The 15,124-nt window shown below is 36.6% G+C and overlaps 1 protein-coding gene across 2 annotated transcripts in view; it reads left to right on the forward strand.

Annotated features, from left to right (window-relative positions):
• The window catches only part of NRCAM (neuronal cell adhesion molecule), a 121,164-nt gene that overhangs the window by 92,532 nt on the left and 13,508 nt on the right, over positions 1-15,124 (forward strand). For both annotated transcript variants that reach the window (XM_065412614.1, XM_065412605.1), the window contains exons 24-26: positions 4,936-5,061; positions 6,630-6,782; positions 11,155-11,286. In XM_065412614.1, the coding sequence (XP_065268686.1) occupies positions 4,936-5,061; positions 6,630-6,782; positions 11,155-11,286 (411 nt within the window). The remainder of the gene's footprint in view (positions 1-4,935; positions 5,062-6,629; positions 6,783-11,154; positions 11,287-15,124) is intronic.

Below are 15,124 nucleotides of genomic sequence, written 5' to 3' on the forward strand. Positions count from 1 at the left end.
TGACAATCAGGGCCGCCCGGGGGGGGGGGGGGGATAGGTGGGGCAATTTGCCCCGGGCCCCTTAGGGGCCCCCACGAGAATATAGTATTCTATGGTATTGCAACTTTTTTTATGGAAGGGACCCCCAAAATTGCTTTGCCCCAGGCCCCCTGAATCCTCTGCTGACAATTGCCATCCTGTAAGTCTTTTATCCCAGTATATGAATGAAACAAATACTAAGGACCAGATTGTGGCTGACCCCTGTTTGAGTGCGCAAATGAGTAAGAACCATTATGTATCTTGAATTCTGCCTGCCAGGGCCAGGCACAATCCCAGTCGCTGCACTCTCCTAAGTTCAAAGACTGCTCAGTATTAGCTCACTATATGCTCATTATATGCTCTAGCTACCTCAAAGTGGGTATGGAGGAGTCAGGACTGCAGCTTAATGCCCTTACTTATATACATCATGATAGTATGTGATCATGTAATTAAAAATGGTTTTCCCCAGGCAACAATAAATCTGGCATTTGCTAACTTTTGAGTACTTGATTTTGAAATCTAAATTTCTTTTTTTAATATAGATTTTTTGGGCCAGGGTTTGGTTTGGGATGTAATATATACAGTATAGTTTGGCTGAGAGATGATTGAGGAAGGCATGATCAAAGTCGACCAAAACATTAACGAGGAAACAAGAAGTCTGGGAGGAAGGAGAGTAATGATGTGGTTTGATAGCGTGCTGAGGGATTTAACTAGAAATAGTTGGATGAAATGAAGAAAATAAAACAGTAATATAAATATCAGAAAAAATTTCCTTACATGGAAATGATTAGGCTGTGGAATAATCTCATGAGAGAATGAGAGTAAACCCCCTCACTAGATTGGATTTAACAGCTGTAAATGAATTGCAAGGAACTCTCCTGCATTGGGAAGTAGGGGGATTGGCTCATCTTTTATCACAAGAATCTTTCTATCTCTTCAATACTTTTATGATTAAAAGGATCTTGCCAAAAAAGTGGCTTAAAGAAAAAGACTATTTTAAACCACTGTTCTAATTACTGTAAAAATGTTTTTTTTATCATTTAGTTACTTTGTACATCTTTGAGAGATTTACAGAAAGAATGATCCCAAAGGAGTTTGTATATAATTTTCTCTCTCCACTTGCAGCTAGAAGTACTGTATGAAATGGGTATTTCAGATTTCAAGCCCCTCTAATTTAAAAATGGTGCCATCTGTTTAACAACCTGACTTGATACCCATGGAAGTCAATGGGATTCTTTCCATTGACTTCAGTGGTCATTGGATCAAGTCCTAAATGAGTTCATCTGTTATTGCAGAGTTATGGTGCAGCAGATAATTATAAGTTCTTGCAGTAGCTATTCAGGTGTTTATTTCACATTAGTGAATTAAGCGTTATACTAAAGTGATATTTCAGGAGATACTGCAGGTGCTACTTCTGCTCTGAACTGAATAAATGTATGGTCTTGGTTTAATGGAAGTAATTTTTGTCCGTTTATGAATAGGTATAAGATGTGACTTTCAGTTAGGAATCCTGTGTTGTCAGCTCTTTCTTGTTCCTTTGTATACTTTTATGATGCAAACAAGGATCTGTAGTAATAGCTTCTTGTGTTTTTTGGAGATACTAAGATGTGGAAAGGACATAGAAGGGTAAAAATGTTAGCCCAGTAAACAAAGAACAAACAAAGAAGCAGCAAGAAGATATAGATGAAACTTTTTAATCGACTAAATTAAACTCAGATTGGCCAGCCATTAAGAACCACACTGACTTCTGCAGACAGTCCTAGAATCTATGAATCTATGACACTGGAAAATAAGAGATGTAGTTTTAGGGTGTAATTGAAACCTTACAATGAAACTGCGTGAGAGAGTGAAACAAAGGGGAGTTGCTTTTTTATTCTGTTTGGTTTTTAATTATTTTGGTGGGTGGGGGCGGAAGGAGTGTTTAAATATATATTAAAGACTGGACCTCAGATCATGTTTTCCTGGGATTATTTGCACAAGTCAGATGAACAGGACTTTGCTGCAGGGTTGGGTGTGGAATGCCAGTGTGCTACATGTGATCCTGTATCTTTCAATAATGAGCTTTAAAAATATTAATATCTTTTCAGAGAAAATAATAATGTAAGTGTTCTGTGCCTTAAAGGATGGTAACATTTTCTAATCAGTTTCACTATTATTTTTCACTCTGAACAGATCACCCACAAACATATTCCTCATAAGTGTATTGCTGGAATGAGGGATTTTCTCTTTAGATTTAATTTGGAGAATTAATTTCACAAACTAAGAAAATTTAGAATGAAATTTTCATACACGTCTTTAATATTAGCCAATTTTAAAAAATATTCATATCTGCAGCACATTTTGAATGAATTGCATTATTCTTCAAGATGTTGAAAGCAAATCCATAAATATTTGATTCTCTGAGTTAACAGAGTTACGAACATGGGAAAAGAATAAACTTGGCAGGATTTTTAAAAATGTGTGATAGCACCTGCGAATTGCACCATGAAGATCCTGTGGCCTGTTTGCAAAACAAATTTCAGACATATTTTCATTTACAATTTAATAATATTAATTTGGCAAGGATTGAGTGCTCTCCTATTTGTGAATCTAATTTGTAGAGTATTAGTCTGTCTGGTTCCACATGAGGGGTGAAATCCTGGCCCCACTGAAGTCAATGGGAGTTTTTCTATTGACTTTACTTGAGCTAGGATTTCACCTGTGGTATTTTGTTGGCCTTTGAGAAGTATTCTTGGTATTATATCTGAGAGAGAAAGTGCCTTTTTACTAGAAGTGGAAACCTCAGTGACAAATAATACTACAATAGCAGAATATCTGCACAGAAAAACAATTTCATGCATTGCTCTCTGAAGGAAAACCACTTAGTGAATGCATTGGTCTGGATTTCTATTTAGATGGATTTCAGGATGATATATGTTGTGAAAAAGAACCTATTTACTTAATAGCATTGAGCAAACAAGAATACTGAAACCAGTTTCTATTTATGAATAGCCCAATTGAAGAACTATAAAGTAAATATATTTATTTAAAAGAAGTAAGCCAAAATATAGCTATTTAAGGATCCACAAGAAACTGGTCCCACTCATTGTAGTCAAATGCCTTCTCCTCATCCAGGGAAAACACCACATGTTGAAGGGAATGTCTTTTTGGCAGTGTTTATAAGGTAATTCCATAATATCCATAATTCTTTCCAATGAATCTTTCTTGAGTATGCAAAATATTGATTTCTACCCTTCACACCAGACTATTTTGGTAGTGGGTACACCAATATGTGGTTCTTGCTGGTTTTTTCAAGTAGTACAGTCATTTTCATGCAATAGTGAGCTTTTGAAGTTTTGGGCCTCTGTTTCTCTTTTTTGTTTAGCCACCCACTTTATATTGTTCAAAAACAGAAACAAAACCCATCCACTTTCAACTGGGTCCAGATTTACTATAGTTGACTAGCTGTTTTTGACTAAGGTCTGAATTAACAGCCTGGATGCTCTAACCTACGGTTTCAAAAGTGTCCACTTATTTTGGGTACCTCAATTTTAGGGTTACCAACTTGAAACATGAAGGGCCTGATTTTCTGAGGTGCTCAGCACTGCAGCTTCCACTGAAGTCAGTTGGAGTTGTGGATGCTAAGTGCTTCAAAAATCAAGTTCCTAGGTATTTTGAGGCTGGTCACCAAAAATTGTGCTATCCAAAATAAATGGAAAATTGAAAATGTAGGTCTCCACCTCCTAAATCATAGAAATTAGAGAGAGAAAAGGATAATATCTCCCAAAGATTCTCAAGGAGTGTGTAGGATTGTCCTACCTCACTCAGTTTTCCAGAACCAGAAAATAAAATTATATGGCTCTTGTTTTTTTCCCTTGACGTTAGTGTCTGCATACTGATTACTTGCTTTTCAAGAATGGGTTAGAATTAAAACACATTAACTAGAATCTAAAAATAGTTAATTGCTTTTTTGGTGGGGGAGAGTTACTATTGATGGCTAAATTGTCAATAGAGTATTTAAAATAAAAATCTGAAATGTTAATTAAGATTATTTAAGAAATGCTCTTCTATAAATGTTAGGGTTTAGCACATCTATAATCTGGCTTGCTTTCAGAGTAATTTACATTACCCTGTCTTTTTCATATTTTATCAAGTAAAATTATTTGTAAAGAAACCTGCATGAACTTAGAGTATGCATGTGTTGGTTCACTTAACAGGTAAGATTCTGTTGTCTGCTGTGTTGTTTAAACATTCTTTTCCTATGTAAAACTGTTTTTACTCTTTTTATGTTTCTTCTTTTCTACTATCTCTGGTGATGAAGGATACTCAGAAACCCTTTTTGCAACCTCCCCTGTCATACATACTGTCCATCTAACATTCTATAAGGGTATTGTGATCCTTTTTATCATTATAAATTCAGTAGAGATAGTTGAAAAGCAAAATTCTATGCAGGGCCTGCAGTGAGGAATTTTCAAAGTCTATGAAATACCACATGGAATTAAGGAAATTGTGTACATGCATTACAATACATCCTCTCCTACAGTTCCCAGTACTGAGTGACCTGTAGAATGCTCTTCACTTTTCAGCTGTCTGCATTGTACTTCAAGAGATTTAAACGATAGTATTTTCCAGGGCTTTGGCAATTTGGTATTTTATAGTGTTTGGCAATTTTAGTGGTCTAGGCCATGCCAGTAGAGTTCATAGATTTAGTTCTCCTTTCTAATTTAATAGTGTAGTGACTACCTGCTGTTCAACTACCGCATGTTCTAATGCTGTAATTTAGTCACTAATTTTCAATAATGGAAACAATGAGTATGTGTGAACCGTACATTCCATATATGTGGTCCAAATTAGCATAGTGGTTTCTTAAGATAGATTTTATTATATGCATGGAGCCACAATTTCATATTTTGCTTTGTTTTTCTATTGTGTATTCAGTGCGACCAATTTATCCAAGGATCAGAAATGTTACTGCATCTGCTGCTGAGACCTATGCCAATATCAGTTGGGAGTATGAGGGACCAGATCATGTGAACTTTTATGTTGAATATGGTGTGGCAGGCAGTAAGAAGTCATTTCATTTAATTATTCTAAGTGCTGAGATATATTTTAAAATATTTGAATAACTGAATTTGGCATATATGGATCTAGCTTTGTTGATAGTTTTTTAAATGTCTAGAAAAATATCTTTTAATTTGATCTAGCAGACTGAGTCATATTAATATAGTAATAAAAATTCCTGCTCTTCAGGATACATGATGCTTAGAAAATAAGCCTTTGTTCCCTTGTGTTACTTCATCAACTCTTGTGAACAAGAACCATTACTACCTTTAACTGCCTGAAGCTGTTTATCATGCAGTGATTACAATCCTGCTGTGAAAATAAATTGTGGTGGTTCTATTAAATGTCCTAAGAAAATTACAGTGACAAAAATACATATATCAAAATAAAAAAGAATCAAACAAAAGCAAATCTTGTTAAGTTATCCCTTAAAATAGCAGCAGCCAAATAGCATATTATGAACAGCAAACTTCTACCCACATATTAGCATGTAGTTAATATAAAAAAATAAAGCTCTAATCCTCTGTAAGAGCAGTTTGATTTAGTTCTCTTTATGCATTAACATTAAGATGCTGAGTTGGTAAAATGGAGATACTTCCAGTACACTGTCCTTATTAAATGGTGAATAAATGCCAAAGACAGTGTACAGTAGAACCTCAGAGTTACAAACACCAGAGTTACGAACTGACCAGTCAACCACACAGCTCATTGAGAACCAGAGGTATGCAATCAGGCAGCAGCAGAGACAAAACAAAAACAAAAAAACAAATACAGTACAGTACTCAGTTAAATTTAAACTACTAAAAAAAAGAGATTGTTTAAAAAAAGATTTGTGAGGTTAAGGAAACTGTTTCTGTGCTTGTTTCATTTAAATTAAGATGGTTAAAAGCAGCATTTTTCTTCTGCATAGTAAAGTTTCAAGGCTATATTAAGTCAATGTTCAGTTGTAAACTTTTGAAAGAACAACCGTAACATTTTGTTCAGAGTTATGAACATTTCAGAGTAACGAACAACCTCCATCCCCGAGGTGTTCGTAACTCTGAGGTTCGACTGTAATTGTAAGTCTTCTTATGAAAAGGTATAAGTTTTGTTCTGAACTTTGCACAGAATAACTTGAGATGATTTTAGAAAAAAACATTCAGAACAATCAGGAACTATTTCCACATCATCTTCAGCATTTAAAGAGAATTTCTCAACAAAAGTAAATGCTGATTAAAAGTGCAAGCAGTATTATCAAATTCAGTAAATACATATTTTCTTTATATAATTTATAATTGAAAATTCAAACACATTTCTTTAAATAGATGCAAAATAATTATCTGTAATGCAGTGGAACAAAAGTACAAAATAAGCATTCTTATTTAGATAGTTGTTTTTCTTGATATTGCATGCAGTATAGTACTGACAATCATTATTTTGCCTAAAATTATATTCTTTTTGGAGAAAGCAGTTATTTGTTCAGCAAATCCAAGTTTAGCCAACTGACTATAGAAAGTGTTCTGACTATAACTTAGAGTAGCAGATAGTAACTTAAAATATTCCAACTTGTTGTTTTCCTAAAATTTTTATAGGCAAAGAAGATTGGAAAAAAGAAATTGTAAATGGTTCTCGGAGCTTCTTTGTGTTAAAGAGTTTAACACCAGGAACGTCATATAAAGTCCGGGTTGGTGCTGAGGGTCTGTCTGGTTTTGTGAGTTCAGAGGATGTGTTTGAGACAGGTCCAGGTGAGGCACACCATACCAATTCTGTCTCACATTCAGAATTGTGATATGCCAAGTGCTGAAACATTGAATTGCTGCTAGTGGGGAGATATTGTAGCTAAAACATATTGATATCATTTTCTTCAGTAGTGCTAAACTACTTTGTAAACTTCTAGACATGCCAGCCTATCTACTTTGTAGACTATGAATGTTTTCCTCCTTTCAGTTCACTTTGTTTCCCTGCCATTTATGTTATGGGAAAGAACACTTACTGTTCACATTCATTCTGAATTCTGTGCACTTAAGCTGAAATTGTTTCTAATTCATCTTTGAATTGAATTAGAACCTATTGTGCAATATTTAAATAACATGGTGTACTGTAACACAGCAGAATATCTATTTTTAAAACTAACAATCTCAATATCAGCAGTTTAGTTTCCAGAAGCATGATGTAAAATTGTTATGAGTTATCAGGAGTCTAGGTATCTGATTTAAGTAAATATTTCATGTAATCCTTGAATATATCATATGCCAGTAGGATGAATGATAAATAAGAAGATCTCTAGTAATAAATGTTTCTTTTTCCATCAAACATTGGCTTCCAGATGATGTTTATATCACTTAAACTACAAAATACCATAATTAATAAGACAGCTTTAACTATTTGAAATGTTCCATACATATTTTCCATAGAAAAATAATAGATTTTAGTGCAAGAAAGTTTGCAGCAGTTGTGTCTTCATATGAGAATAAATGATGGCTGTTCATTTAACTCAGAGAAAGGGTTTTATTGGAAATGTATTGATGTCGTGATGAATATGGTGTTGCAATATCAGCATGTTCTTGATAAAATGTTATTGTTTGGTCTGTGTTTGCTAGGCATTCTTGCTCATTCCAAGCAATGTGGGCTATGGACAGTTATCCTAGTAGATCTTACTTTGGTCTCACCTACTACACAAACATTATGATTTAAGAAAATAGATTGCTAATATGTAAAGTAGTTTGAGCAATATGAAATAATTATCCCACAGATAACAAAGCAAGTGATTAACATGCCAGTTTGAAAGAGCGTTCACTTTCTAAAATCATAATGTTTTTGTTTTGTTTCATGTTTATAGTACATTAATGCTCATAGTGTTACAATGTTGCTATAGGAAAGCTTTTGAAACATAATGCTAAATAGCAGTGCCCCACAAACATTTGCAGTTTCAGTAAAAAGGTTTTTATTAGTAACTTTTTAGCCAGATGAGGCTAGTGATACCAGAAAACGGGTATGCAAAATTATATATGTAGGTGTGTTCAGAACCAGTAAGCACCAGAGCGCAAAGATTGTATTGTAACTCACTCAAAGCGGCGGGGGAGGGGAAGTCCAAAACCTTCCCAGTCAACATTCTGCTTAACAATAAAACTTCAGTAGATCAAAAAGTCAAGACTCCTTTATGTATCTGTGAGTAAGTTAAACACCTTGGCTCCATTCCTTGAGTCTTTCAAGGCTGGGAACACTAGAGGCAATGTTCTCTCTTCCTGGCAAAGTTCAATATAAAGCATTGCTTTTGAGTCCCCCATCAGATGAGTTGTACAGCAAAATTCTTTCTAAAAGAATCTAGCTATGTCACTTTCTGAAATCTGGGCTAATGCTGCTAAACATTGGGGAGGGGGACAAAAGAGCAAGATACCCTTTTAGAGTACTCCTTGGCAAGGGAGGAAAACCTTAGACTGGGTATGTGAGGCCTCTACAAGAAAATGGCTGTTTGTTCTAGCAAGCATTCCTATAGAACATCTTCATAATGTGTGATTTTTCTCTTCTTGAGTATGTCCAGTATAGTGGGTTATGTTTTTTTTCTCACATATTAGCAGCTTCTGTGTTCATCAGGAGTAAATATCTTTCTGCCAGAAGCAGATAATTAGTTTAGAGTAAACAGAAAATTTTATTCCATTTTTTAAAGTTATACTGGGCTTTAGAAACCCCTCCCTATTGGATATACAATAAGTCAAAGAATACAAGAAGCTGCATAAGTAAGTTTTCATCTGTACTCTTATCATCTCTCTTGCATGTTTTTATGCATGGATTGTTTTGTTTGATACTATTTTCTTACTACATTTGAATGTTAAATGTGCTTGTGTGTTTTGCTATAATATTTGCTACTAAAATTTTAATGCCTCCTTATATACGCATGTTTACAAAAAGCAAAATCACTCTAACGTAAACGTAGACAAGAAAAGAAAACTACTGGTATAGGTTAATTTATAATTCAGAGCGAGATCACCTTTCTGCTTCTATTTGTTTTTTCTTGTAAATATTACCCTGACATTTCTATATATTTAAGTTTTAGGTTTTTAACCTCCACTTTATATAAAAAAAGAGAGAAAATGGGTTTGTTTTATTTTGTCATGTGTATTAGTGGAAGCGTTGGGATCAATTCTGTAAGAAATATTATTCAGCTTCTAAAAATCAGAATACAGATGCCCCACCAGAGGCTGTGAAAGCTGCAAAAATCAATCCCACACCAACCAGACTCATCCAATGATCAAGAAATCAAGTGAAGGGCAAATCATACCCTCCCCCAGTAAAACCAATAGGAGGGTACTAAGAAACAGGCAAACTCATCCCCAGAACTTCTGATGGGAATAGGATTTGCACTCTAGGTGGAATGAGCAGCAGGTCCTGCCTCCAAACTTCAGATACCCTAAGGGCATGTCTACACTTACTTCCTGGTCCGGCCGTAAGCAATCGATCTTCTGGGATCGATTTATCGCGTCTTGTCTAGATGCGATAAATCGATCCCGGATCGATCCCGGAAGTGCTTGCTGTCGACGCCGGTACTCCAGCTCGGCGAGAGGAGTACGCGGCATCGACGGGGGAGCCTGCCTGCCGCGTCTGGACCCGCGGTAAGTTCGAACTAAGGTACTTCGAATTCAGCTACGTTATTAACGTAGCTGAATTTGCGTACCTTAGTTCGAAGTGGGGGGTTAGTGTGGACCAGGCCTAAGTTTGCCTACAGATCCTGGGGGATCCAGGATCTGGAGAGGGAGACTATGCCATGGAGGTGGCTGATCCCCTTTCATACAGAGGCAGAGCAAGGGAGATTCATGTGTGGATCTTAAGACATAAACTACTCTTATGTAGAGTTTCTACTGAGATTGGATGTGAGATGCCACTGATCTCAATAGAAATTCTGGGTAACCTCCCTGACACATGGGCTCACGTGAAATGGAGCAGAGGAATCTAGAAATTCTGGATAAAAATCTCCCATCATCTGTGCAGAGAGGGGAATTTGTGCCTGGGCTTTCCCCATCCTTGTGGATTTGTTGTCTCTACCAACCCCTACAGACCCAAATCTCCTGGACTGCTCTTCACAGTCCAGGGGTTCTATGAGTGAGGAGCGGCAGGGAGCAGACAGACTGGATGCAGGTGGATGCACCCCTCCTTTTCTTCTCTCAACTGACTTCTCCTCTACAGGGTTCCCTCGCCCTTTAAGGGGAGTCCTCGGGGCAGCTGGCTCCACAGTTTTTACTTGTGAGAGTGGGAAAACACTGCGTTCACTAGGAAAACTCGTCCTGTGTAACAGAGGATAGGAAGCAGTGGGCACAGCACCCAAACCACACAGATTTCTGGGATGCACCGGAAATGAAAGCTCCAATCCTGCACAAAGGCCCTCAGTGTCTGCTCTATAATTGATGTCTCTTCTGAATGTCACTTTTCAAAGTCATGGTAGACAGTCAGAGGAAACTCACTCAGAGAGAGACCCAGCGAGGGGCTGCCCAGTCACATGCCACTTACTCCTTCAGAAGCTAAAAAGGGTTGTTAAATCATAGCAATTGAGATGGACTGTCTGATAATATTTGGCTTGGAAGAGAGCAGAATCCGCTTTACATGGTGCTCAAATGCTGATTTTTTGTTCTAATTGAATGATGGGGTCTTGAATGACCTACCTTCTCCCTTGTTTCAGTGAAATTGGCCTCCGCTAGCCAAAGAGTATTTGCTTTTTTTAGAATGTAACCCAGATGTTTTATAAATTATAAAACACAATTCCTTTTTTTACTTGTATCAATGTAAGTTTCAGAACAATTTTAACATTAGTAAAAAGTGTAAATGTGTAGGACATGTACATGTTTTACAGTGAATTGTTAAACTTAAATGATAAATTAAATTAGTAAAATACAGGAATATTAGACATATTCAAGAGTCAGTTCTAAGCTTTTTTACTCGTAAACCTACACTTTTTAATTTAAACATCTACAAACTACAGTGCTGCTATATCCCTCATGATTGCTAATTGCCACTTGTTATTATTGCTGCATTAATAAATTATACATTATTTATGCAAATAATAATATAATACACATTTAAATGTGTATCAGATAATCTAATATTTTTTTCCCTTTCATTCTTCAGCAATGGCAAGCCGGCAGGTTGACATTGCTACTCAAGGATGGTTCATTGGTCTTATGTGTGCTGTTGCTCTTCTTATCTTGATTTTGCTGATTGTTTGCTTCATAAGGAGGAATAAGGGTGGCAAATATCCAGGTAGGATATACATCAATGTAAACTAAAATAATAACATGCAGGAGAAGTCACACCTGTTTATCAGCTAGTCATAGTGGACATTGCATAACATCATGTGCTAATAGCCAGTTAGAAAGCTTTCTTTGTGCCAATTGTTCTAAAGCTATTTCAGAATAAGTTGTACTCAATGCATTACTTAGCCACAGATGTGTCTGGGTAGTCACTATGGTGTAGTTTTGTAAATATAATTCCATAAATAAAATGAGATATACATAGCTCACAATTACTAACTATATTGGGTGTTTTGATTTTAGCATGTCATGTTGAGCTGGCTTGTGGTAAAAGGAATCAGTTATTTCAATATGTAACTATAAGAGCCGGAAGTCACTACTCAAGAAGACATGCATTATCATAATTTTACCATCTGAAAATACTACCAAAGATGATTCACATCACCTTGTATAATGGAATATAAACTAAATATGTACCAACTATGAAAATTGTTACTTGCGTAAAAATTTGATACTATAAACCATATACCCATAACTACTCTATCAGGATAACATATCAGAATAATAACTAGCAAAACAGTAATGAAAAGACACAAACAATATTTTTTAAAAAAACTTGTAAGATTCATAATATAATTTCCCATGGTTTATTGGCATATGTACTATATTCACAATTTATTGGCATATGTACTACAGTAACTCCTTGCTTAACGTTGTAGTTATATTCCTGAAAAATGCTACTTTAAGCGAAAGTGTATATATATACACACACACACATATACACAGTATAAGTTTTAAACAAACAATTTAATACTGTACACAGCAATGATAATTGTGAAGCTTGGTTGAGGTGGTGAAGTCAGAGGGTGGGATATTTCCCAGGGAATGCCTTACTGCTAAATGATGAACTAGCACTCGGCTGAGCCCTCAAGGGTTAACACATTGTTGTTAATGTAGCCTCACACTCTACATGGCAGCACGAATGGAGGGAGGGGAGACAACATGGCAGAGAGAGACAGAGACACACACCATGTGTGAGAGATAGAGAGATGAGCATTGCCCCTTTAAGTACTCTGACCCCCCCTCTAAGTACATTGCCTTTTTAAGTAGATTAGCAAGTTGAGATAGCAGCTGCTGCCAGCAAGACCCTTCCATCCTGAGCCCTGTCGTGTCCCTCCTCCCTGCTCTGTGGATACAGTAGGGGGAAGGGGACACCCTGACATTAGCACCCCTCTTCCCCCCACCTCTGCACAGCAAGCAGGAGGCTCCCGGGAGCAGCTCCAAGGCAGTGGGGAGAGGGACAGCTGAACTGCCCAGCAATTGATAGCCTGCTGGGCCGCTGCTGCACAGGGAACTTAGGGGAGCGGGGAGCTGATGGGGGGCTGCCAGTCCACTCTGGTTTCAAGCCCCCACCAGCTAGCTCCGATGGGCTGCTCTTCCTGCAAGCAGTGGACAAAGCAGGGGGCTGCCAATCTACGTTATAAGGGAGCATTGCGTAAGTTTAAATGAGCATCTTCCCTAATTGATCAGCAACATAACAACGAAACAACGTTAACTGGGATGACTTTAAGGGAGGAGTTATTGTATTTAAATATCTATCTTCTATGTTAGTTATTCCTAGGCTTCTGTCACCTTGGTATCAAAGGCCCGAATATTGCAAATATATGTTAATATCTTTACATGAGTTAAATAGCACTAGTCACATACATAAAGTTAGTTATATCTCTAAGTGTTTCCAGGATTGGGGCCTCAGTATACAAAGGAGATGTATTTCATTGAAAATAGTATTTTTAGGGAAAATATTTTGAAAAATACAGTTAACTTTAAGAGAGACAAGATTATGTTAAATTTATCCCCAAATATAGGGGATTTTTTTGCTTGGTTTTGGTTAGTTTGTAAAAAAATAAAGTTACAACAACAAAAATTCTTCCAATAATTAAAAAAATCCAATGGAAACAATTTTTTAAATAAAAATAAACATTCCCTGTGTATTGTTTGTAACCCAGGCATTGCTGCAATTGTGCTAGTGGATAAGAAAGTGAAAACAAATTTGCTAGAAACTGGCTATAATCAAAAACGAAATGAACTAATCATTTTTATTTATTAGTATGAGAGAAATGCAGTCAACTGACAGCATAAATAAATAAAACTAATTTATTTAAATTTTAATAATCTAACTTTTTTATTAACCTAGAAAACGAATGCATTTTTAAAATCAGATTTTAAATCTGAAAGTGGCGCTTTTTAAAGACACCATAATAGAGGCCCAACTTCAATGTATACCCCAAATTAAGAAACACAGTAAAAGAACTAAAAAAGAGCCACCGTGGCTTAACAACCATGTAAAAGAAGCAGTGAGAGATAAAAAGACTTCCTTTAAAAAGTGGAAGTCAAATCCTAGTGAGGCAAATAGAAAGGAGCACAAACACTGCCAACTTAAGTGCAAGAGTGTAATAAGAAAAGCCAAAGAGGAGTTTGAAGAACGACTAGCCAAAAACTCCAAAGGTAATAACAGAATGTTTTTTAAGTACATCAGAAGCAGGAAGCCTGCTAAACAACCAGTGGGGCCCCTTGATGATCGAGATACAAAAGGAGCACTTAAAGACGATAAAGTCATTGCAGAGAAACTAAATGGATTCTTTGCTTCAGTCTTCATGGCTGAGGATGTTAGGGAGATTCCCAAACCTGAGCCGGCTTTTGTAGGTGACAAATGTGAGGAACTGTCACAGATTGAAGTGTCACTGGAGGAGGTTTTGGAATTAATTGATAAACTTAACATTAACAAGTCACCGGGACCAGATGGCATTCACCCAAGAGTTCTGAAAGAACTCAAATGTGAAGTTGCGGAACTATTAACTAAGGTTTGTAACCTGTCCTTTAAATCGGCTTCTGTACCCAATGACTGGAAGTTAGCTAATGTAACACCAATATTTTAAAAGGGCTCTAGAGGTGATCCCGGTAATTACAGACCGGTAAGTCTAACGTCGGTACCGGGCAAATTAGTTGAAACAATAGTTAAGAATAAAATTGTCAGACACATAGAAAAACATAAACTGTTGAGCAATAGTCAACATGGTTTCTGTAAAGGAAAATCGTGTCTTACTAATCTATTAGAGTTCTTTGAAGGGGTCAACAAACATGTGGACAAGGGGGATCCAGTGGACATAGTGTATTTAGATTTCCAGAAAGCCTTTGACAAGGTCCCTTACCAAAGGCTCTTACGTAAATTAAGCTGTCATGGGATAAAAGGGAAGGTCCTTTCATGGACTGAGAACTGGTTAAAAGACCGGGAACAAAGGGTAGGAATTAATGGTAAATTCTCAGAATGGAGAGGGGTAACTAGTGGTGTTCCACAAGGGTCAGTCCTCGGACCAATCCTATTCAACTTATTTATAAATGCTCTGGAGAAAGGGGTAAACAGTGAGGTGGCAAAGTTTGCAGATTATACTAAACTGCTCAAGATAGTTAAGACCAAAGCAGACTGTGACGAACTTCAAAAAGATCTCACAAAACTAAGTGATTGGGCAACAAAATGGCAAATGAAATTTAATGTGGATAAATGTAAAGTAATGCACATTGGAAAAAATAACCCCAACTATACATACAATCTGATGGGGGCTAATTTAGCTACAACAAGTCAGGAAAAAGATCTTGGAGTCATCGTGGATAGTTCTCTGAAGATGTCCACGCAGTGTGCAGAGGCAGTCAAAAAAGCAAACAGGATGTTAGGGATCATTAAAAAGGGGATAGAGAATAAGACTGAGAATATATTATTGCCCTTATATAAATCAATGGTACACCCACATCTCGAATACTGCGTACAGATGTGGTCTCCTCATCTAAAAAAA

Source organism: Emys orbicularis, chromosome 1, assembly GCF_028017835.1.
Source record: "Emys orbicularis isolate rEmyOrb1 chromosome 1, rEmyOrb1.hap1, whole genome shotgun sequence".
NCBI lineage: Eukaryota > Metazoa > Chordata > Testudines > Emydidae > Emys > Emys orbicularis.